This window comes from Taudactylus pleione, unplaced genomic scaffold, assembly GCF_031769625.1.
Source record: "Taudactylus pleione unplaced genomic scaffold, aTauple2 ptg000724l, whole genome shotgun sequence".
Taxonomy (NCBI): Eukaryota; Metazoa; Chordata; class Amphibia; order Anura; family Myobatrachidae; genus Taudactylus; species Taudactylus pleione.
The window spans coordinates 162,792-188,074 of record NW_028285126.1 but is presented as its reverse complement, the minus strand read 5'-3'; the positions used below and the strand labels follow the sequence as shown (position 1 = coordinate 188,074).

At 52.7% G+C, this 25,283-nt stretch overlaps 1 protein-coding gene across 1 annotated transcript in view; it reads right to left on the bottom strand.

The window, feature by feature from the left end:
- CFAP263 (cilia and flagella associated protein 263) overlaps positions 1-24,397 on the bottom strand; it is a 29,597-nt gene extending 5,200 nt beyond the window's left edge. The window contains exons 1-6 of the mRNA XM_088456853.1: positions 24,217-24,397; positions 21,174-21,300; positions 10,043-10,207; positions 9,712-9,870; positions 9,536-9,616; positions 8,133-8,288 (exon numbers count right to left, since the gene is read on the bottom strand). Of these exons, the coding sequence (XP_088312979.1) occupies positions 8,133-8,288; positions 9,536-9,616; positions 9,712-9,870; positions 10,043-10,207; positions 21,174-21,300; positions 24,217-24,335 (807 nt within the window). The 5' untranslated portion in view covers positions 24,336-24,397. The remainder of the gene's footprint in view (positions 1-8,132; positions 8,289-9,535; positions 9,617-9,711; positions 9,871-10,042; positions 10,208-21,173; positions 21,301-24,216) is intronic.
- Between the last annotated feature and the right edge of the window lie 886 nt (positions 24,398-25,283).

Genomic DNA, 25,283 nt, shown 5'->3' with positions numbered 1-25,283 from the left:
GCCATAGAGTCACAGTCATATAGAGAACGTCCCCTGCGGACACTGCCATAGAATCACCGTCATATAGAGAACGTCCCCTGCGGACACTGCCATAGAGTCAGTCATATAGAGAACATCCCCTGCGGACACTGCCATAGAGTCACAGCCATAGAGAATGTCCTCTGCGGATACTGCCATAGATTCACAGTCATATAGAGAATGTTCCCTGCGGATACTGCCATAGAGTCAGCCAGAGAATGTCCCCTGCGGACACTGCCATAGAGTCACCGTCATATAGAGAACGTCCCCTGCGGACACTGCCATAGAGTCACAGTCTTATAGAGAATGTCCCCTGCGGACACTGCCATAGAGTCACCGTCATATAGAGAATGTCCCCTGCGCATACTGCCATAGAGTCACAGTCATATAGAGAATGTTCCCTGCGGATACTGCCATAGAGTCAGCCAGAGAATGTCCCCTGCGGACACTGCCATAGAGTCACAGTCATATAGAGAACGTCCCCTGCGGACACTGCCATAGAGTCACAGTCATATAGAGAACGTCCCCTGCGGACACTGCCATAGAGTCACAGTCATATAGAGAACGTCCCCTGCGGACACTACCATAGTCACAGTCATATAGAGAACGTCCCCTGCGGACACTGCCATAGAGTCACAGTCATATAGAGAACGTCCCCTGCGGACACTGCCATAGAGTCACAGTCATATAGAGAACGTCCCCTGCGGACACTGCCATAGAGTCACAGTCATATAGAGAACGTCCCCTGCGGACACTGCCATAGAGTCACAGTCATATAGAGAACGTCCCCTGCGGACACTGCCATAGAGTCACAGTCATATAGAGAACGTCCCCTGCGGACACTGCCATAGACTCACAGTCAAATAGAGAACGTCCCCTGCGGACACTGCCATAGAGTCACAGTCATATAGAGAACGTCCCCTGCGGACACTGCCATAGAGTCACCGTCATATAGAGAACGTCCCCTGCGGACACTGCCATAGAGTCACCGTCATATAGAGAACGTTCCCTGCGGACACTGCCATAGGGTCACAGTTATATAGAGAATGTCCCCTGCGGACACTGCCATAGAGTCACCGTCATATAGAGAACGTCCCCTGCGGACACTGCCATAGAGTCACAGTCATATAGAGAATGTCCCCTGCGGACACTGCCATAGAGTCACCGTCATATAGAGAATGTCCCCTGCGGATACTGCCATAGAGTCACAGTCATATAGAGAATGTCCCCTGCGGATACTGCCATAGAGTCAGCCAGAGAACGTCCCCTGCGGACACTGCCATAGAGTCACAGTCATATAGAGAACGTCCCCTGCGGACACTGCCATATAGAGTCACAGTCATATAGACAATGTCCCCTGAGGACACTGCCATAGAGTCACCGTCATATAGAGAACGTCCCCTGAGGACACTGCCATAGAGTCACAGTCATATAGAGAACGTTCCCTGAGGACACTGCCATAGAGTCACAGTCATACAGAGAACGTCCCCTGAGGACACTGCCATAGAGTCACAGTCATATAGAGAATGTCCGCTGCGGACACTGCCATAGAGTCACAGTCATATAGAGAATGTCCCCTGCGGACACTGCCATAGAGTCACAGTCATATAGAGAACGTCCCCTGAGGACACTGCCATATAGAGTCACCGTCATATAGAGAACGTCCCCTGCGGACACTGCCATATAGAGTCACCGTCATATAGAGAACGTCCCCTGCGGACACTGCCATATAGAGTCACCGTCATATAGAAAATGTCCCCTGCGGACACTGCCATAGAGTCACCGTTATATAGAGAATGTCCCCTGCGGACACTGCCATAGAGTCACAGTCATATAGAGAACGTCCCCTGCGGACACTGCCATAGAGTCACAGTCATATAGAGAACGTTCCCTGCGGACACTGCCATATAGAGTCGCCGTCATATAGAGAATGTCCCCTGCGGACACTGCCATAGAGTCACCGTCATATAGAGAATGTCCCCTGCAGACACTGCCATAGAATCACCGTCATATAGAGAACGTCCCCTGCGGACACTGCCATAGAGTCAGTCATATAGAGAACATCCCCTGCGGACACTGCCATAGAGTCACAGCCATAGAGAATGTCCTCTGCGGATACTGCCATAGAGTCACAGTCATATAGAGAATGTTCCCTGCGGATACTGCCATAGAGTCAGCCAGAGAATGTCCCCTGCGGACACTGCCATAGAGTCACCGTCATATAGAGAACGTCCCCTGCGGACACTGCCATATAGAGTCACCGTCATATAGAAAATGTCCCCTGCGGACACTGCCATAGAGTCACCGTTATATAGAGAATGTCCCCTGCGGACACTGCCATAGAGTCACAGTCATATAGAGAACGTCCCCTGCGGACACTGCCATAGAGTCACAGTCATATAGAGAACGTTCCCTGCGGACACTGCCATATAGAGTCGCCGTCATATAGAGAATGTCCCCTGCGGACACTGCCATAGAGTCACAGTCATATAGAGAACGTCCCCTGCGGACACTGCCATAGAGTCACAGTCATATAGAGAATGTCCCCTGCGGACACTGCCATAGAATCACCGTCATATAGAGAACGTCCCCTGCGGACACTGCCATAGAGTCAGTCATATAGAGAACATCCCCTGCGGACACTGCCATAGAGTCACAGCCATAGAGAATGTCCTCTGCGGATACTGCCATAGAGTCACAGTCATATAGAGAATGTTCCCTGCGGATACTGCCATAGAGTCAGCCAGAGAATGTCCCCTGCGGACACTGCCATAGAGTCACAGTCATATAGAGAACGTCCCCTGCGGACACTGCCATAGAGTCACAGTCATATAGAGAACGTCCCCTGCGGACACTGCCATAGAGTCACAGTCATATAGAGAACGTCCCCTGCGGACACTGCCATAGAGTCACAGTCATATAGAGAACGTCCCCTGCGGACACTGCCATAGAGTCACAGTCATATAGAGAACGTTCCCTGCGGACACTGCCATATAGAGTCGCCGTCATATAGAGAATGTCCCCTGCGGACACTGCCATAGAGTCACAGTCATATAGAGAACGTCCCCTGCGGACACTGCCATAGAGTCACAGTCATATAGAGAATGTCCCCTGCGGACACTGCCATAGAATCACCGTCATATAGAGAACGTCCCCTGCGGACACTGCCATAGAGTCACAGTCATATAGAGAACGTCCCCTGCGGACACTGCCATAGAGTCACAGTCATATAGAGAACGTCCCCTGCGGACACTGCCATAGAGTCACAGTCATATAGAGAACGTCCCCTGCGGACACTGCCATAGAGTCACAGTCATATAGAGAACGTCCCCTGCGGACACTCCCATAGAGTCACAGTCAAATAGAGAACGTCCCCTGCGGACACTGCCATAGAGTCACAGTCATATAGAGAACGTCCCCTGCGGACACTGCCATAGAGTCACAGTCATATAGAGAACGTCCCCTGCGGACACTGCCATAGAGTCACAGTCATATAGAGAATGTCCCCTGCGGTCATATAGAGAACGTCCCCTGCGGACACTGCCATAGAGTCACCGTCATATAGAGAACGTTCCCTGCGGACACTGCCATATAGAGTCACAGTCATATAGACAATGTCCCCTGAGGACACTGCCATAGAGTCACCGTCATATAGAGAACGTCCCCTGAGGACACTGCCATAGAGTCACAGTCATATAGAGAACGTTCCCTGAGGACACTGCCATAGAGTCACAGTCATACAGAGAACGTCCCCTGAGGACACTGCCATAGAGTCACAGTCATATAGAGAATGTCCGCTGCGGACACTGCCATAGAGTCACAGTCATATAGAGAATGTCCCCTGCGGACACTGCCATAGAGTCACAGTCATATAGAGAACGTCCCCTGAGGACACTGCCATATAGAGTCACCGTCATATAGAGAACGTCCCCTGCGGACACTGCCATATAGAGTCACCGTCATATAGAGAACGTCCCCTGCGGACACTGCCATATAGAGTCACCGTCATATAGAAAATGTCCCCTGCGGACACTGCCATAGAGTCACCGTTATATAGAGAATGTCCCCTGCGGACACTGCCATAGAGTCACAGTCATATAGAGAACGTCCCCTGCGGACACTGCCATAGAGTCACAGTCATATAGAGAACGTTCCCTGCGGACACTGCCATATAGAGTCGCCGTCATATAGAGAATGTCCCCTGCGGACACTGCCATAGAGTCACCGTCATATAGAGAATGTCCCCTGCAGACACTGCCATAGAATCACCGTCATATAGAGAACGTCCCCTGCGGACACTGCCATAGAGTCAGTCATATAGAGAACATCCCCTGCGGACACTGCCATAGAGTCACAGCCATAGAGAATGTCCTCTGCGGATACTGCCATAGAGTCACAGTCATATAGAGAATGTTCCCTGCGGATACTGCCATAGAGTCAGCCAGAGAATGTCCCCTGCGGACACTGCCATAGAGTCACCGTCATATAGAGAACGTCCCCTGCGGACACTGCCATATAGAGTCACCGTCATATAGAAAATGTCCCCTGCGGACACTGCCATAGAGTCACCGTTATATAGAGAATGTCCCCTGCGGACACTGCCATAGAGTCACAGTCATATAGAGAACGTCCCCTGCGGACACTGCCATAGAGTCACAGTCATATAGAGAACGTTCCCTGCGGACACTGCCATATAGAGTCGCCGTCATATAGAGAATGTCCCCTGCGGACACTGCCATAGAGTCACAGTCATATAGAGAACGTCCCCTGCGGACACTGCCATAGAGTCACAGTCATATAGAGAATGTCCCCTGCGGACACTGCCATAGAATCACCGTCATATAGAGAACGTCCCCTGCGGACACTGCCATAGAGTCAGTCATATAGAGAACATCCCCTGCGGACACTGCCATAGAGTCACAGCCATAGAGAATGTCCTCTGCGGATACTGCCATAGAGTCACAGTCATATAGAGAATGTTCCCTGCGGATACTGCCATAGAGTCAGCCAGAGAATGTCCCCTGCGGACACTGCCATAGAGTCACAGTCATATAGAGAACGTCCCCTGCGGACACTGCCATAGAGTCACAGTCATATAGAGAACGTCCCCTGCGGACACTGCCATAGAGTCACAGTCATATAGAGAACGTCCCCTGCGGACACTGCCATAGAGTCACAGTCATATAGAGAACGTCCCCTGCGGACACTGCCATAGAGTCACAGTCATATAGAGAACGTTCCCTGCGGACACTGCCATATAGAGTCGCCGTCATATAGAGAATGTCCCCTGCGGACACTGCCATAGAGTCACAGTCATATAGAGAACGTCCCCTGCGGACACTGCCATAGAGTCACAGTCATATAGAGAATGTCCCCTGCGGACACTGCCATAGAATCACCGTCATATAGAGAACGTCCCCTGCGGACACTGCCATAGAGTCACAGTCATATAGAGAACGTCCCCTGCGGACACTGCCATAGAGTCACAGTCATATAGAGAACGTCCCCTGCGGACACTGCCATAGAGTCACAGTCATATAGAGAACGTCCCCTGCGGACACTGCCATAGAGTCACAGTCATATAGAGAACGTCCCCTGCGGACACTCCCATAGAGTCACAGTCAAATAGAGAACGTCCCCTGCGGACACTGCCATAGAGTCACAGTCATATAGAGAACGTCCCCTGCGGACACTGCCATAGAGTCACAGTCATATAGAGAACGTCCCCTGCGGACACTGCCATAGAGTCACAGTCATATAGAGAATGTCCCCTGCGGTCATATAGAGAACGTCCCCTGCGGACACTGCCATAGAGTCACCGTCATATAGAGAACGTTCCCTGCGGACACTGCCATAGGGTCACAGTTATATAGAGAATGTCCCCTGCGGACACTGCCATAGAGTCACCGTCATATAGAGAACGTCCCCTGCGGACACTGCCATAGAGTCACCGTCATATAGAGAACGTCCCCTGCGGACACTGCCATAGAGTCACAGTCATATAGAGAATGTCCCCTGCGGATACTGCCATAGAGTCACAGTCATATAGAGAATGTCCCCTGCGGATACTGCCATAGAGTCAGCCAGAGAACGTCCCCTGCGGACACTGCCATAGAGTCACAGTCATATAGAGAACCTCCCCTGCGGACACTGCCATAGAGTCAAAGTCATATAGAGAACGTTCCCTGCGGACACTGCCATAGAGTCACCGTCTTATAGAGAACGTCCCCTGCGGACACTGCCATAGAGTCAGTCATACAGAGAACGTCCCCTGCCGACACTGCCATAGAGTCACAGTCATATAGAGAATGTCCCCTGCGGATACTGCCATAGAGTCAGCCAGAGAATGTCCCCTGCGGACACTGCCATAGAGTCACAGTCATATAGAGAATGTCCCCTGCGGACACTGCCATAGAGTCACCTTCATATAGAGAACGTCCTCTGAGGACACTGCCATAGAGTCACAGTCATATAGAGAACGTCCCCTGCGGACACTGCCATAGACTCACAGTCATATAGAGAACGTCCCCTGCGGACACTGCCATAGAGTCACAGTCATATAGAGAACGTCCCCTGAGGACACTGCCATATAGAGTCGCCATCATATAGAGAACGTCCCCTGCGGACACTGCCATATAGAGTCGCTGTCATATAGAGAACGTCCCCTGCGGACACTGCCATAGAGTCACAGTCATATAGAGCACGTTCCCTACGGACACTGCCATAGAGTCACCGTCATATAGAGAACGTCCCCTGCGGACACTGCCATAGAGTCACCGTCATATAGAGAACGTTCCCTGAGGACACTGCCATATAGTCACAGTCATATAGAGAACGTCCCCTGAGGACACTGCCATATAGAGTCGCCATCATATAGAGAACGTCCCCTGCGGACACTGCCATATAGAGTCGCTGTCATATAGAGAACGTCCCCTGCGGACACTGCCATAGAGTCACAGTCATATAGAGCACGTTCCCTGCGGACACTGCCATAGAGTCACCGTCATATAGAGAACGTCCCCTGCGGACACTGCCATAGAGTCACCGTCATATAGAGAACGTTCCCTGAGGACACTGCCATAGAGTCACCGTCATATAAAGAACGTCCCCTGCGGACACTGCGATTGAGTCACAGTCATATAGAGAACGTTCCCTGAGGACACTGCCATAGAGTCACCGTCATATAGAGAACGTCCCCTGAGGACACTGCCATAGAGTCACCGTCATATAGAGAACGTTCCCTGCGGACACTGCCATAGAGTCACCGTCATATAGAGCACGTTCCTCCTCCTGCATGTAGTGGAGCCCAGGAGAGGAGGGCGGCACATATTCCACACAGCCAGCCCCTATGATCTTCCCAAAGGTCAGGGATAAAGGTCCTGATTCGGAGTCACATGCTTCTGTGGCCACGGCCTAGTACTTACTTTCCTATGCTACATCGCACATCTGTGCACCTGAAAGTGCCGGCCTATCCCACCCACAGTTCTCGCTCCGGCAGCCCCCAGCATTAGTATCGGTACGGGTACCAGTCCCATGTTACATACTGTAGATGGGAGAGATCACTCAGACACCCCTTCCCGTACACACGGCACAGAAACGCACGCTGCGGTACATACACGCCCATCAGAAGTAACCGCTCCATCCAGCTCCCGCACTTACGTCAGACATCGCACTCAGTGATTTGTGATTCAGGCGAATGTGAGGAGATGGTCAGAGTGGGGATCAGACCCAAAGAGAATAGGGGGGAAAAAGCCTGAGCTGTAATGCATCCAGCAATGGGTCCTGCCACTCACCGCGCTATGCCTGCGCAGCGCAACTTAGATGAATACGCAGACGCAAAGAAACTTTCATTTACCAGAACTTTAGAACCAGCCCTAAGTCAGGAATTGAGCTCATGACCTCGGGGCTGGGAGGCATTAATGCTAACCACTACACCCACCATGCCATGCCTATTTGTACTAACTTTTAGGTAAGCGTGTTATTTTAGGAGGTGAATTCAGCCTACAGGATTAATCCTGACTTTCTATTGGACGGCCTATGTCACTGTGTGTCCTACCTAGTACATGGCAGTGCTGAGTGAGCTCTCAGGACAGAGTACACTGCTCCACACTCACTTTGTACGAGTTCAGGACTTGGAGAGTGTCCGCTGTGGTCAGCTTCAGCTGTAGTAAATCCTGGTTCCGCTCATCAATTCGCTCTAGGAACTGCGCATTCTCAATCTTCAGCTGCTGAAAATCCACCTCATTCAGGACTTCTCCCATCTCCTCCTTCTATAAGGACAGAAATACACGTCCCTGCCGTCAGCGTCCCAGGGTACAGTATGTGCAAATAACCAAGGCTTCCACCAAAGGAAACCATCCAGCTCCACAGGACATGGGGGAGTAATAGGGGAGTCCAGGAATCCACCCACTGATAATAGCAGCTTCAATCCAGTGTCAGCTACCTGTACCCCCCCCCCCCACACACACGCTCCACTTGTGTCCCAGGTACATTGTAAGTTCAAATGGCCATATAAAATGATGATCATAAAACAACTGATGTTTTACCATCACGGACAACGTCAGTGTGCAGCTGGCCGGGCCGCCAGAATACCGTGGGGACAATGTCAGTGCGCAGCTGGCCGGGCCGCCAGGATACCGTGGGGACAATGTCAGTGCGCGGCTGGCCGGGCCGCCAGGATACCGTGGGGACAATGTCAGTGTGCAGCTGGCCGGGCCGCCAGGATACCGTGGGGACAATGTCAGTGTGCAGCTGGCCGGGAAGCCAGGATACCGTGGGGACAATGTCAGTGTGCAGCTGCCCGGGCCGCCAGGATACCGTGGGGACAATGTCAGTGTGCAGCTGCCCGGGCCGCCAGGATACTGTGGGGACAATGTCAGTGTGCAGCTGCCCGGGCCTCCAGGATACTGTGGTGGTGATTCAATTGTTTTGTGGGCAACTACAATGGGTGCCTAGTGTTGCAATTCAATTGTTCTGGGCGTCCATTACTTATCATGGTCATTGTGCCCTATTAGACCGGGTTTAGATGTGCAAAAAACTAAACCAGTCTAAAGTCCTGGTTAGGGCGTCCAAACAGCATTGTTGCTCACACCCTCCTGAAGGTGCGGGCAGAAATAGTGGCGTCGGCGGCTATCGAGCCCGAACGGTGCAATAATTAAATTGCTCCGTCTGGGGTAAAAAACAAATAGACGTCTTAAAGACAACTGAAAAGCCCCCTGTGTACAGCTGGGAACAACATATGTTCTGCATTCATCGTGACTGAAACCACAACTAGGCGGGCATTCACGTGTGCCCTCCCAGGTCAGCTGTCAAACACCGCCGGCCCATGCAGCAAATGTACAGGCAGTCGACTGACCGTCCGTACACACAGCACGATGCACAAATATATATGCAGATATATAAGCCAACGACGTCGTCCACAGACATATCACTGGTACACACTGGCCAATGCGCACACGTTCAATTGCATGCCCGCCATGTCGGCCAGTGTGTACCGGTGCAGGTGGCTGGACAATACCTGCTTCAGCTGCATTTGCAGTTTCTTCTTCTGAATCTTTAATGAGGCGTTTTTCAGACGAACTTTGTCCACCAGACTGTCCTGGACAGGAAAGATGAGGGATGTACACATCACAGACATATACTATAGGAGCAATGGCAGTGTCAGTGTATATCACCATGCACAGAGACACCAACTCTCGCTCGGGTCTTCTCTTCCATGTAGCGGAGAATCTTTTCCGGGGTCACCCCTCCACTCTTTCTGCTGCTCATAGCATCTCTTCCGATATCCCGCTCAAACTCGTACATCGCTTTCCTAATCTCTGCGCTGCGAATTTCCGCTTCCTCCATTGTGGCCTAGCACAGATTAGAAGAGTTAGGCTGGATATGAAGGGGACACTGGTAGAATAAACCACAGCCCCATACACACACAGCCCCATACACACATCGCAGCACAACTACATGGCGGCCGGGTGACCACAAGCAGCTGGGAGAGACTGGCACAAACGCCGCACTGGGAGGACAATACCTGAAAGCTCTGCAGGATCCTCTCGGCGTTGTCCGAATCTCTCTGCGCTTCCTCTTTGGAATTCTCCAGTTCCCGTTGTACCAGCTCACACTTCTGATCCACACTCAGACTCAGCAAACGCTCCGAGATAGTACTGCGAGATTTTGACCGGCGTCGGCTACGCATCTATCAGAGTGACCAGAGGAAATAGTTAGGTCTGTACGTGTCAGCATTCCCTATCTATCATCAGTATAACAATGCTCACATTAACGGCTTAATATCATACTGCTTACCAATCCAGGCAAAATGGTGACATGTCTGATATGGTTAAGTCCACTCTTCCAATTCCATAGGGGACACAGGGACTATGCTAGGTATAGGGCAGGCAGTGTAGTCCGGCCCCAAACAGTTAAAGCTTTCTCACTCCAGCAGCCCAGGCTCCTCCTCCCCTATACCCAGTCTCCAGCAGCCCAGGCTCCTCCTCCCCTATACCCAGTCTCCAGCAGCAAAGGCTCCTCCTCCCCTATACCCAGTCTCCAGCAGCCCAGGCTCCTCCTCCCCTATACCCAGGCTCCTCCTCCCCTATACCCAGTCTCCAGCAGCCCAGGCTCCTCCTCCCCTATACCCAGTCTCCAGCAGCCCAGGCTCCTCCTCCCCTATACCCAGTCTCCAGCAGCCCAGGCTCCTCCTCCCCTATACCCAGTCTCCAGCAGCAAAGGCTCCTCCTCCCCTATACCCAGTCTCCAGCAGCAAAGGCTCCTCCTCCCCTATACCCAGTCTCCAGCAGTCCAGGCTCCTCCTCCCCTATATCCAGTCTCCAGCAGCCCAGGCTCCTCCTCCCCTATACCCAGTCTCCAGCAGCCCAGGCTCCTCCTCCCCTATACCCAGTCTCCAGCAGCCCAGGCTCCTCCTCCCCTATACCCAGTCTCCAGCAGCCCAGGCTCCTCCTCCCCTATACCCAGTCTCCAGCAGCAAAGGCTCCTCCTCCCCTATACCCAGTCTCCAGCAGCAAAGGCTCCTCCTCCCCTATACCCAGTCTCCAGCAGCAAAGGCTCCTCCTCCCCTATACCCAGTCTCCAGCAGCCCAGGCTCCTCCTCCCCTATACCCAATCTCCAGCAGCCCAGGCTCCTCCTCCCCTATACCCAGTCTCCTGCAGCCCAGGCTGCTCCTCCCCATACCCAATCTCCAGCAGCCCAGGCTCCTCCTCCCCTATACCCAGTCTCCAGCAGCCCAGGCTCCTCCTCCCCTATACCCAGTCTCCAGCAGCCCAGGCTCCTCCTCCCCTATACCCAGTCTCCAGCAGCCCAGGCTCCTCCTCCCCTATACCCAGTCTCCAGCAGCCCAGGCTCCTCCTCCCCTATACCCAGTCTCCTGCAGCCCAGGCTCCTCCTCCCCTATACCCAGTCTCCTGCAGCCCAGGCTCCTCCTCCCCTATACCCAGTCTCCAGCAGCCCAGGCTCCTCCTCCCCTATACCCAGTCTCCAGCAGCCCAGGCTCCTCCTCCCCTATACCCAGTCTCCAGCAGCCCAGGCTCCTCCTCCCCTATACCCAGTCTCCAGCAGCCCAGGCTCCTCCTCCCCTATACCCAGTCTCCAGCAGCAAAGGCTCCTCCTCCCCTATACCCAGTCTCCAGCAGCCCAGGCTCCTCCTCCCCTATACCCAGTCTCCAGCAGCCCAGGCTCCTCCTCCCCTATACCCAGTCTCCAGCAGCCCAGGCTCCTCCTCCCCTATACCCAGTCTCCAGCAGCCCAGGCTCCTCCTCCCCTATACCCAGTCTCCAGCAGCAAAGGCTCCTCCTCCCCTATACCCAGTCTCCAGCAGCAAAGGCTCCTCCTCCCCTATACCCAGTCTCCAGCAGTCCAGGCTCCTCCTCCCCTATACCCAGTCTCCAGCAGCCCAGGCTCCTCCTCCCCTATACCCAGTCTCCAGCAGCCCAGGCTCCTCCTCCCCTATACCCAGTCTCCAGCAGCCCAGGCTCCTCCTCCCCTATACCCAGTCTCCAGCAGCCCAGGCTCCTCCTCCCCTATACCCAGTCTCCAGCAGCAAAGGCTCCTCCTCCCCTATACCCAGTCTCCAGCAGCAAAGGCTCCTCCTCCCCTATACCCAGTCTCCAGCAGCAAAGGCTCCTCCTCCCCTATACCCAGTCTCCAGCAGCCCAGGCTCCTCCTCCCCTATACCCAATCTCCAGCAGCCCAGGCTCCTCCTCCCCTATACCCAGTCTCCTGCAGCCCAGGCTGCTCCTCCCCATACCCAATCTCCAGCAGCCCAGGCTCCTCCTCCCCTATACCCAGTCTCCAGCAGCCCAGGCTCCTCCTCCCCTATACCCAGTCTCCAGCAGCCCAGGCTCCTCCTCCCCTATACCCAGTCTCCAGCAGCCCAGGCTCCTCCTCCCCTATACCCAGTCTCCAGCAGCCCAGGCTCCTCCTCCCCTATACCCAGTCTCCTGCAGCCCAGGCTCCTCCTCCCCTATACCCAGTCTCCTGCAGCCCAGGCTCCTCCTCCCCTATACCCAGTCTCCAGCAGCCCAGGCTCCTCCTCCCCTATACCCAGTCTCCAGCAGCCCAGGCTCCTCCTCCCCTATACCCAGTCTCCAGCAGCCCAGGCTCCTCCTCCCCTATACCCAGTCTCCAGCAGCCCAGGCTCCTCCTCCCCTATACCCAGTCTCCAGCAGCCCAGGCTCCTCCTCCCCTATACCCAGTCTCCAGCAGCAAAGGCTCCTCCTCCCCTATACCCAGTCTCCAGCAGCAAAGGCTCCTCCTCCCCTATACCCAGTCTCCAGTAGCCCAGGCTCCTCCTCCCCTATACCCAATCTCCAGCAGCCCAGGCTCCTCCTCCCCTATACCCAGTCTCCTGCAGCCCAGGCTGCTCCTCCCCATACCCAGTCTCCAGCAGCCCAGGCTCCTCTTCCCCTATACCCAATCTCCAGCAGCCCAGGCTCCTCCTCCCCTATACCCAGTCTCCAGCACCTCCCCTATACCCAGTCTCCAGCACCTCCCCTATACCCAGTCTCCAGCAGGCCAGGCTCCTTCTTCCCTAAACCCAGTCTCCAGCAGCCCAGGCTCCTCCTCCCCTATACACAGTCTCCAGCACCTTCCCCTATACCCAGTCTCCGCCTGGCTCTTCCTCCCCTATACCCAGTCTCCAGCAGCCCAGGCTCCTCCTCCCCTATACCCAGTCTCCAGCAGCCCAGGCTCCTCCTCCCCTATACCCAGTCTCCAGCAGCCCAGGCTCCTCCTCCCCTATACCCAGGCTCCCGGAGCCCAGGTTCCTCCTCCCCTATACCCAGTCTCCAGCAGCCCAGGCTCCTCCTCCCCTATACCCAGTCTCCAGCAGCCCAGGCTCCTGCTCCCCTATACCCAGTCTCCGCCAGGCTCCTCCTCCCCTATACCCAGTCTCCAGCAGCCCAGGCTCCTCCTCCCCTATACCCAGTCTCAAGCAACTCCCCTATACCCAGTCTCCAGCAGCCCAGGCTCCTCCTCCCCTATACACAGTCTCCAGCACCTCCCCTACACCCAGTCTCCGCCAGGCTCCTCCTCCCTTATACCCAGTCTCCAGCAGCAAAGGCTCCTCCTTTCCTATACCCAGTTTCCCGCAGCCCAGGCTCCTCCTCCGCTATACCCAGTCTCCCGAAGCAAAGGCTCCTCCTTCCCTATACCCAGTTTCCCGCAGCCCAGGCTCCTCCTCCGCTATACACAGTCTCCAGCACCTCCCCTACACCCAGTCTCCGCCAGGCTCCTCCTCCCCTATACCCAGTCTCCAGCAGCCCAGGCTCCTCCTCCCCTATACCCAGTCTCCAGCAGCCCAGGCTCCTCCTTCCCTATACCCAGTCTCCAGCAGCCCAGGCTCCTCCTCCCCTATACCCAGTCTCCAGCAGCCCAGGCTCCTCCTCCCCATACCCAGTCTCCAGCAGCTCAGGCTCCTCCTCCCCTATACCCAGTCTCCAGCAGCTCAGGCTCCTCCTCCCCTATACCCAGTCTCCAGCAACCCAGGCTCCTCCTCCCCTATACCCAGTCTCCAGCAACCCAGGCTCCACCTCCCCTATACCCAGTCTCCAGCAGCCCAGGCTCCTCCTCCCCTATACCCAGTCTCCAGCAGCCCAGGCTCCTCCTCCCCTATACCCAGTCTCCAGCAGCCCAGGCTCCTCCTCCCCTATACCCAGTCTCCAGCAGCCCAGGCTCCTCCTCCCCTATACCCAGTCTCCAGCAGCCCAGGCTCCTCCTCCCCTATACCCAGTCTCCAGCAGCCCAGGCTCCTCCTCCCCTATACCCAGTCTCCAGCAGCCCAGGCTCCTCCTCCCCTATACGCAGTCTCCTGCAGCCCAGCTCCTCCACCCCTATACCCAGTCTCCAGCAGCCCAGGCTCCTCCTCCCCTATACCCAGTCTCCAGCAGCCCAGGCTCCTCCTCCCCTATACCCAGTCTCCTGCAGCCCAGGCTCCTCCTCCCCTATACCCAGTCTCCAGCAGCCCAGGCTCCTCCTCCCCTATACCCAGTCTCCAGCAGCCCAGGCTCCTCCTCCCCTATACCCAGTCTCCAGCAGCCCAGGCTTCTCCTCCCCTATACCCTGGCTCCTCCTCCCCTATACCCAGTCTCCAGCAGCCCAGGCTCCTCCTCCCCTATACCCAGGGCAGGAGCTGGAAGAAGAAGCGGGAAGCGGCACATACCCAAAGAGATAGAAAAACCAGAAACAAGGAGAACCCCCTCCAGTCAGGTGCATCAGGGTGGGGGCACTGTGTCCCCCATGGACTTGGGAGAAAAAGGACTTAACCAAGTGTTATAGGAAAATTCCCCAAAGATGTCTCCCGTCTTGAAACTTATCTCTCCACCATCCCTTCTCTGCTCTGCCAACTGCAGAACCAGTAAATACCAGTTCTCACACACTTGATCAAAGAATAGAGATTCCTTCCCCCGTTTCCTGGGTCAAGTTACAGCCAGACTCTTATATGTGGTGAACAAAGGCTGTGAGGACACACATGATTACAGACTGCTGCCCGAACATTATCTAAGTCAGACCTGTGATCTCCAGGAACCTAAGTATCATTTCCTTATATTATATTGTTTTTGTGTGTGTAATTGAATATATTGTTTTGTAGTTAATTGTAACAGGGTTATGTATGTACTGTGTAATCCTACTTTGATAAACTAATATTATACAGATAACTATGGTTGTTTTATGTTATTTCATGTGATGATAGGACTTATATAGTGGGGACTAAGATTTATAATCTCAAGGAACAGTATAAGGAATTAAAAGGAAAAAGTATCCCTTATCACCAAGAAAGACATAAGTCTCATTTTCATCCTTCATAAGGAACACAGGGCTTCATTCAGAGCCGCTCTTAAGCGGCCGCTCGTTCGTTCCGAGCGATGTTCGCACAACTGCGCATGCGTACGGATCGTAATACGCATGCGCGAACCAGTCAGTGTGGCCGAAAATCGTTTGTTCATTAAATAGCGAATGCCTGCTATGCTGAGTGACAGAATGAGGCGTATGTGGGTGGTAACAGGGGAGGGTGCTTTAAAACGGGGAGTGGAGATCAGAACGCAGGCGTGCTTAAAGGTCAAAACGGGCGTTTTAAGTGTGTGCATATTTAAAACAGCAGCATCATTGACCACGTCACTTGATTGTTTTATAGTCAGAACTGCTCGCAAGATAGCGGTAGGAAAAACCAACCACAAGAATAGCGAGCAGTTCATACGCTGTTCGATGTACTCGATTAATCTAATAAATAGCGGACATGACGTAGGATGCGAGCGGCCAGGGGGCGTTTTTCACCAAAAAACGACCGCATGTTTTGTTCGCTCGTTCAGACCTAGAGGCGTGAACTGACCGCAAAGAGCGAATGGTTCATTTGAATAGCCACCCCTTTTTTTTGAACGAGCGAGCGCAAATAGCGTCCGGCTCTGAATCAAACCCACAGGTACTACGCTGGGACTTCGCAAAGCAATTCCCCTAAGGGAGGCGATGCTGCACTGAGTACCCATCACCCAAAGGCCGCATCCGCTGAGGTGAAGGTGTCAAAAGAGGCACCACAACAAGCTAAGAGGTACCAACCGACCAGGTGGAATGAGCCATCACCACAACCAGGGCAGTAAGGTCTGCGTGGCGGATGCTTAAATGGAGCCATCAGGCCAAGGTCTGCTTCGTAGGCGGCTATCCCCACTTATGGAAGCCATAGTGGATATCCCTGTTATGTTCTACATAGATGTGGAGGGCCCTTACAACACCTAAAGAGGACTCCTCTGCAGAAACCTCCAAAGACTGAAAAGCTGGGACCAGAGTCTCCTGATTGAGGTGAAATCTGGAAACCACCTTCGGAAGGTAGCCTAGACGAGTCCAAAGAACGTCCCGGTCCGCGTGAAAGACCAGAAAAGGGGAGCAACATGACAGTGCGCTCAAGTCTGACACTGTCTGGGCTGAAGAAATAGCCAGAAGAAAGATATTCTTCCACGCGAACCAACAAAGGGCCACCGAGTCCAAAGGCTCAAGAGGAGAAGCCTGAAGAGCCCAAAGCACCAAGGACAAATCCCACAGAGCCACCGTAGGAACAAACGGGGGCAGCACATGGGAGCACGCCCTGAAAGAAAGTCCGGACATCAGGCATCAAGGCAATCTGTCTCTGGAAGAGAACCGAAATGGACAAAACCTGCACTTTTAAGGATGAAAAGCAAAGACCCAAATCCAGACCCTCCTGTAGAAACAAGAGGACTCAGGAAAGCTGGAAGGATCTGGGGCTAAGGCCCCTGGTAGAATACCAGAAGTACATAGGCCAAACCCGATGATAAATTCTAGCGGAGGAGGGTCTTCGCGCATTCAGCATGGTACGAATGACTGATGCGAAAAGCCTTTAGCTCTCAAGACGAATGTCTCAAGAGCCACCACGTCAAAGCAGGGCGAGTCAGGTCCGGGTGGAAGCACGGGCCCCAAGACAGAAGATCCAGCCGTAGAGGAAGAAGCAGTGGAGTGTCGATGGAAAGGCTCAGAAGATCTGTGTACCAAGCCCTTCGCGGCCAAACGGGAGCTACCAGAATCACCATGCCATCTAACTTCAACCTGCGGAGAACCCGCAGAAGAAACAAGATCGTGTGGAATATGGACATCAGTTTGAAGTCCCATCAAAAAGGCAGAGGATGAAAGGAGAGAGGAGGAGAAACCCAATGGCGGGAAGCCTCCGTGAGGGATCACACCATGGGCCGGTGGAGGAGCTAATGGGGAGAGCCTACCTTCCCCTGCTGACAGAGCCCCAGGGCAATGGCCGCCTACTTTGTAAGCCGCCCGCTGCCTGTATGCCCTGGTGGTCTAACAGGGGTGTGGGCGACCCAGCCACCCACTGTCAGCACCGCTGATGGTCTACAGCACTGGCGGTGAAACCCGCACCAATGCTACTTCCTGCAAGCAAGGAGCTGCCTTACCTTTGATTCCACCAGAGTCCAGGCTGCGGCTGGGGTCCTCTGTGTGCTGTGAGGACCCAGCAAAGGTCGCTGACTCGTGCGCCGGGGGTTGGTGGAGCAGCAATGAAGGCGTCCTGTAGGATGCCCGTCGCTGCCCGCTCATAAAAGAAAAAAAAAAAGAAAAATAACTAAGAAAAACTATGAAGCTGCTTCAGCAGCCCCTCTGTAACGGTAATATCAAACAGAAAAAGGTATAAGGCGCTATTCAATAAAAGGTAACTTTACTAATTAATACATCAATAAAAAGCAGTATAACAAACATATCAATATTGGCATATATAGAAAAGAGCAGACAATAGATAAAAAATAACAAATGGTAAATGAATGATGAATATTATAGTAAATATATAACCAGCAGTATCACATGAGTAACCTATACCATAAAAATAAATGTGTATAGAAAAAGACAAAAGAAAAACAATATGTATAAATGAACAGAAATATGAATGAAAATGAATGAAAAAATGTGTCCACAGAAAAAATTATTGTTAGTTAATCCAACTGTAGCTCCCTTTGAGAAATGTTATCATTTGTCTCCTTTTATGGTAAACAGGTACCTGTAGCGCCATCACCGTCTGCCATCACCGTCCGCCTGTAGCCCTACCACCGTCCGCCTGTAGCCCTACCACCGTCCGCCTGTAGCCCTACCACCGTCCGCCTGTAGCCCTACCACCGTCCGCCTGTAGCCCTACCACCGTCCGCCTGTAGCCCTACCACCGCCTGCTTGTAGCAGTAGAATGTAAAAATAAAGCAAATATAGTAACTATATTGCTTTAAGAAAAAAAGAATTTCCAGCGAGGATAAGTCAGTTGTTCCAACAACAGTTCTTTGGGAAATTTTTTAGCTGTGGATTTTAGTTGAACATGGGTGCAGGGAGAGTATAAGAAGCAGGCAGGCATAACATTTTTGGATCCCAAAACTCCATCCCCGATGATATCCCTTTATGTATATGGAGCTGATTGTAGTATACAGGCACCTGTTGCTTAGCCAGTTTCAGTATGTTCAGTCCCGCAATGGCATTTAGCTAATCATAGTGTACCTCATTGTAACGTAGGAGGCTCAGGGGATCTCATCAGGCAGCAACCCGTATTGGCTTTCCAGTTCTCCACAGATGGGCAGTAATAACGGGTTTCTCCGCCTCACAAACCCGTCGGCCGCCCCTAGCCCCCTCCTTGCCCCCCAGCACTGTCGCATCAACTGTCTGCACTTACCCATCCCTACCCCCAGCCCTGCCTGCCTTTACCCCCCTCTAGTTGCAGCTCTTTCCCAACTTCTCTCTGCCTCTACCCCAACTGCTATATACCCCCCAGCACTGTCCCAACTGGTGCCTGCCCTCAACTCCCTTATTATGTAACGGAACCAAGAAAAATTGGTGTAGGACCCACAATTTTTTCTGCTCAGCGTGATCACAGCACACACACACACGTCCCTACACCGATATATACACACACATGCGTTCCCCCATTGTACACACACGTCCCTACACCGGATATACACACACACGTCACTACACCGATATATACACACACATGCGTTCCAACATTGTACACACACGTCCCTACACTGGATATACCCACACACGTCCCTACACCGGATATACACACACACACACACACACACACACGTCCCTACACCGGATATGCACACACGTTCCCCCATTGTACCCACACGTCCCTACACTGGATATACCCACACACACGTCCCTACACCGGATACACACACACGTCCCTACACCGGATATACACACACACACACACACACGTCCCTACACCGGATATACACACACACACACGTCCCTACACCGGATATACACACACGTCCCTACACCGGATATACACACACACGTCCCTACACCGGATACACACACACACACACACACACACACGTCCCTACACCGGATATACACACACACGTCCCTACACCGGATACACACACACACACACACACGTCCCTACACCGGATATACACACACACGTCCCTACACCGGATATACACACACACACACACGTCCCTACACCGGATATATACACACACACACACACACGTCCCTACACCGGATATACACACACACACACGTCCCTACACCGGATATACACACACACACGTCCCTACACCGGATATACACACACACACACGTCCCTACACCGGATATACACACACACGTCCCTACACCGGATACACACACACACACGTCCCTACACCGGATACACACACACGTCCCTACACCGGATATACACACACACACACACACACACGTCCCTACACCGGATATATACACACACACACACACACACACACACACACACACACGTCCCTACACCAGATATACACACACACACACGTGCCTACACCGGATATACACACACACGTCCCTACACCGGATATACACACACACACGTCCCTACACCGGATATGCACACACACGTCCCTACACCGGATATATACACACACACACACACGTCCCTACACCGGATATACACACACACACGTCACTACACCGATATATACACACACACACGTCACTACACCGATATATACACACACATGCGTTCCCCCATTGTACACACACGTCCCTACACTGGATATACCCACACACACGTCCCTACACCGGATACACACACACACACGTCCCTACACCGGATATGCACACACGTTCCCCCATTGTACCCACACGTCCCTACACTGGATATACCCACACACACACGTCCCTACACCGGATATACACACACACACACACACTCGTCCCTACACCGGATATACACACACGTCTCTACACTGTACATACTCAAAAGTGTCTCCATTGATTTGTAGAACTAGATCTCACTTTTGCATTAGAAAAAAAAAAAAAACTTTTTTACTGTATATCCCTAAGTTACTATTTGCTTTTATGTAACACAATAATATACTAAGAACAATGTGCAATTATGAAACTTGTTTCCTAATAGCCTACGTGGCAGCTGGACACTTAGGCCCCCGTACAGTGCGCTGTCCCCCTGATCCATGTCCCTGCCCCCTACAATGGTAACAGTCCCCCAGTCTTGGGGGCTTGATTCAGAGGTGGACGCGGTTGCGATTTCTTGCGGAGGCGCAGTGGAGGTAATATGCAAATGCTAGTTTCCGCCTTTCCCTTGTGCACTAGCGTACACTGAACAATAAGTCCTGGGATGCCCATATTAGGGTTTCAGTGCCCGTGGCCAAAGTAACTCCACCAGCAACACTTACACAAGCCCATGGCTGGTGCAGGGTCTCCTTCTGATCATAGCCTCTGCAACGGAGAACCCAGCCGCTCTCACTGACACGCCCCATGACACGCCCCCTGACCTTACTTTGCATCCACTTCAGGCCCCCTCTCAGAAACCACCCAGGAGCGCCCATGGATTTGCCTCGCCGGTTAGAATGCCATCGCTCCCGTACGCAACAGCGGACTCCGGGTATACTCAGGCAAACACATGCGCCGTTGGGAATTTCAGGACTTTTCGTGGAAGCGCAATAGCAAATAATCGCTCAACTACACAAACACCGGCACAGCGCCCAGCTCTGAGGCCGCCCCTTGTGCGTCAACGTTACAGAAGGGACCGAAAGCCGGGGGACAAGAACAGGAGATGGAATATGAAACCCACAATAACAATGTAAATGTGAGGACTGATCTGTGCACAGGCCACGTATGGTCTCTATACTGCCGGCACTGCGGCACGGTATACCTGGCTGAAGTCCAGAGTGGTAGCAGCGGCCTCAGAGACGGCAGCCGGCGCCAGATCCTTTGGGTCCAATCGCTTAGAAAACTTCTCAAACATCTCTGTCTCGGCCCTGAGTGTGGAGACGGCATCACTGCAAGAGGTCAGAGCATGGGAGTCACGTCAGCCGGCGTTACTCCAGTGTGCTGCATGTTATTCATTCACCATCCCTATACATATATGCCCCATACACCCCCCTCATACACATTCATATATGCCCCATACACCCCCCTCATACACATTCATATATGCCCCATACACCCCCCTCATACACATTCATCTATGCCCAATACACCCCCTCATACACATTCATCTATGCCCCATACACCCCCCTCATACACATTCATCTATGCCCAATACACCCCCCTCATACACATTCATCTATGCCCCATACAGCCCCCTCATACACATTCATCTATGCCCCATACACCCCCCTCATACACATTCATCTATGCCCCATACACATTCATCTATGCCCCATACACCCCCCTCATGCACATTCATCTATGCCCCATACACCCCCCTCATGCACATTCATATATGCCCCATACACCCCCCTCATGCACATTCATCTATGCCCCATACACCCCCCTCATGCACATTCATCTATGCCCCATACACCCCCCTCATGCACATTCATCTATGCCCCATACACCCCCCTCATACACATTCATCTATGCCCCATACACCCCCCTCATACACATTCATATATGCCCCATACACCCCCTCATACACATTCATCTATGCCCCATACACCCCCTCATACACATTCATCTATGCCCCATACACCCCCCTCATACACATTCATCTATGCCCCATACAGCCCCCTCATACACATTCATCTATGCCCCATACATCCCCCTCATACACATTCATCTATGCCCCATACACCCCCCTCATACACATTCATCTATGCCCCATACACCCCCCTCATACACATTCATCTATGCCCCATACACCCCCCTCATACACATTCATCTATGCCCCATACACCCCCCTCATACACATTCATCTATGCCCCATACACCCCCCTCATACACATTCATCTATGCCCCATACACCCCCCTCATACACATTCATCTATGCCCCATACACCCCCCTCATACACATTCATCTATGCCCCATACACCCCCCTCATACACATTCATCTATGCCCCATACACCCCCCTCATACACATTCATCTATGCCCCATACACCCCCCTCATACACATTCATCTATGCCCCATACACCCCCCTCATACACATTCATCTATGCCCCATACACCCCCCTCATACACATTCATCTATGCCCCATACACCCCCCTCATACACATTCATCTATGCCCCATACACCCCCCTCATACACATTCATCTATGCCCCATACACCCCCTCATACACATTCATCTATGCCCCATACACCCCCCTCATACACATTTATATACACCACCTCCTACATATACCCCATACGGGTGTAGTATTTAATACCGCCAACAGCGGACGCCCGGCAGAGGTGAAGATCCCGATTGCTAATAAGGCAAGTATAACTAACCCTATTTTCCCCCCCTAACCCTCCCTTAGGGATGCCTAACCCTAACCTCCCCCCCAAGTGCCTAAACCTAACCACCGCAGCCTAAACCTGTCTCATGGGGGGGTGCCTATCCCCAACACCCCCTTCCCCTAGCCTAAATCTAACCCTCCAGAAGGGGTGGGGGGTGCCTAACCCTAAATCCCTCGGGATACCTAAAACCTAACCCTCCCCCCCTGCGGCTGTCCGCACCGGGCACACCTTCGATCAGTATGCCGGGCGTCGGTCTCCCAGCGTAGGTCTAATGACAGGCGTTGGGATTTCAACACCTGTCATTAGTACCTTGCCGGGTTATGACAGTCTGGAAGGCAGCGGTCGGCATTTAGACAGTCGGCTTCCTGACTACATCCCCCCCATACACCCTCTCCTACATACTAATTGACAATTGCCATAGACCGCCACCAACTCCTACATATTCTTAGACTGCCCCCATGCACCACCTAATACATATTCAGACACCCCCAATGTACATTAGGCACAGACATCTCTCTATACACACACCCCATGCACACAGATCCCCACCCATACACCCCCCTCAAACACACAGACCACCCCCACCCATACACACAGACACCCCTCTATACAGACACCCCCCCATACACACAGACCACCCCCTCATACACACAGACCATGCCCACCCATACACAGACACCCCTCTATACAGACACCTCCCCATACACACAGACCACCCCCCCAATACACAGACCACCCCCCATACACAGACCACCCCTCTATGCAGACACACCCCCATACACAGACACCCCTCTATACAGACACCCCTCTATACAGACACCCCTCTATACAGACACCTCCCCATACACACAGACCACCCCCCCAATACACAGACCACCCCCCATACACAGACCACCCCCCCAATACACAGACCACCCCCCCATACAGACACCCCCCATGCAGACACCCCCCCTATACACACACCCCCATACACAGACACCCCCCCATACAGACACCACCCCATACAGACACCCCCATACACAGACACCCCCCCATACAGACACCCCGCCATACAGACACCCCGCCATACAGACACCTCCCCATACACACAGACCACCCCCCATACACAGACCACCCCTCTATGCAGACACACCCCCATACACAGACACCCCTCTATGCAGACACACCCCCATACACACAGACCACCCCCCCAATACACAGACCACCCCCCATACAGACACCCCCCTATACACACACCCCCATACAGACACCACCCCATACACACAGACACCCCTCTATAGACACCCCCTCCATACAGACACCCCTGCTGCTATGTGGGGGCTCAGTACAGGACACACAGCAGGGAAGGGCTATAGTGCTAGATAGACAGCTGCATAGCTCGGACACGTCCAGTACATAGTGTGACCGGATTCGGCATGCTGGGACATATAGTTCCCGCTGTATGACACAGGCGGACATTACTCGGGTGTACCTGATGTCCCGGGTGAGCGCCTCCAGCTGCTGGGTGCTGAGCTCGGACACATACAGCTCATCCCCGCCCTGGGACTCGGTCCTCACACTCTCCGCGTCCGTCTCCCCGGCCGCCGCCATGGTTACCAAGGATACAGCACGCGACGTTTTCCTGACGTCACCACGCACAGACGCCACGCCGGCCGCACGTGTCCATGGAAACCGAGGGCGGGGCACCAGTGCGCCAGCAGCACAGAGGACAACAGGTTACCACACACAGGGGGAGATGCTTCAAAGCGTGGAGTGAGATCAAGTACAAACCAATCAGCTCCTGTCACAGGCTGTGTTTGCAAAGTGGTAGGAGCTGATTGGTTTATACCTTACCCCCCCACATAGATTCATATACTCCTCTCCTATATATTCATATACACCCCTCCTATATACTCATATACACCCCTCCTATATACTCATATACACCCCTCCTATATATTCATATACTCCCCTCCTATATACTCATATACACCCCTCCTATATACTCATATACACCCCTCCTATATATTCATATACTCCCCTCCTATATACTCATATACACCCCTCCTATATACTCATATACACCCCTCCTATATACTCATATACACCCCTCCTATATATTCATATACTCCCCTCCTATATACTCATATACACCCCTCCTATATACTCATATACACCCCTCCTATATACTCATATACACCCCTCCTATATATTCATATACTCCTCTCCTATATATTCATATACACCCCTCCTATATACTCATATACACCCCTCCTATATACTCATATACACCCCTCCTATATACTCATACACCCCTCCTATATACTCATATACACCCCTCCTATATACTCATATACACCCCTCCTATATATTCATATGCTCCCCTCCTATATACTCATATACACCCCTCCTATAAACTCATATACACCCCTCCTATATATTCATATACTCCTCTCCTATATATTCATATACACCCCTCCTATATACTCATATACACCCCTCCTATATATTCATATACTCCTCTCCTATATATTCATATACACCCCTCCTATATACTCA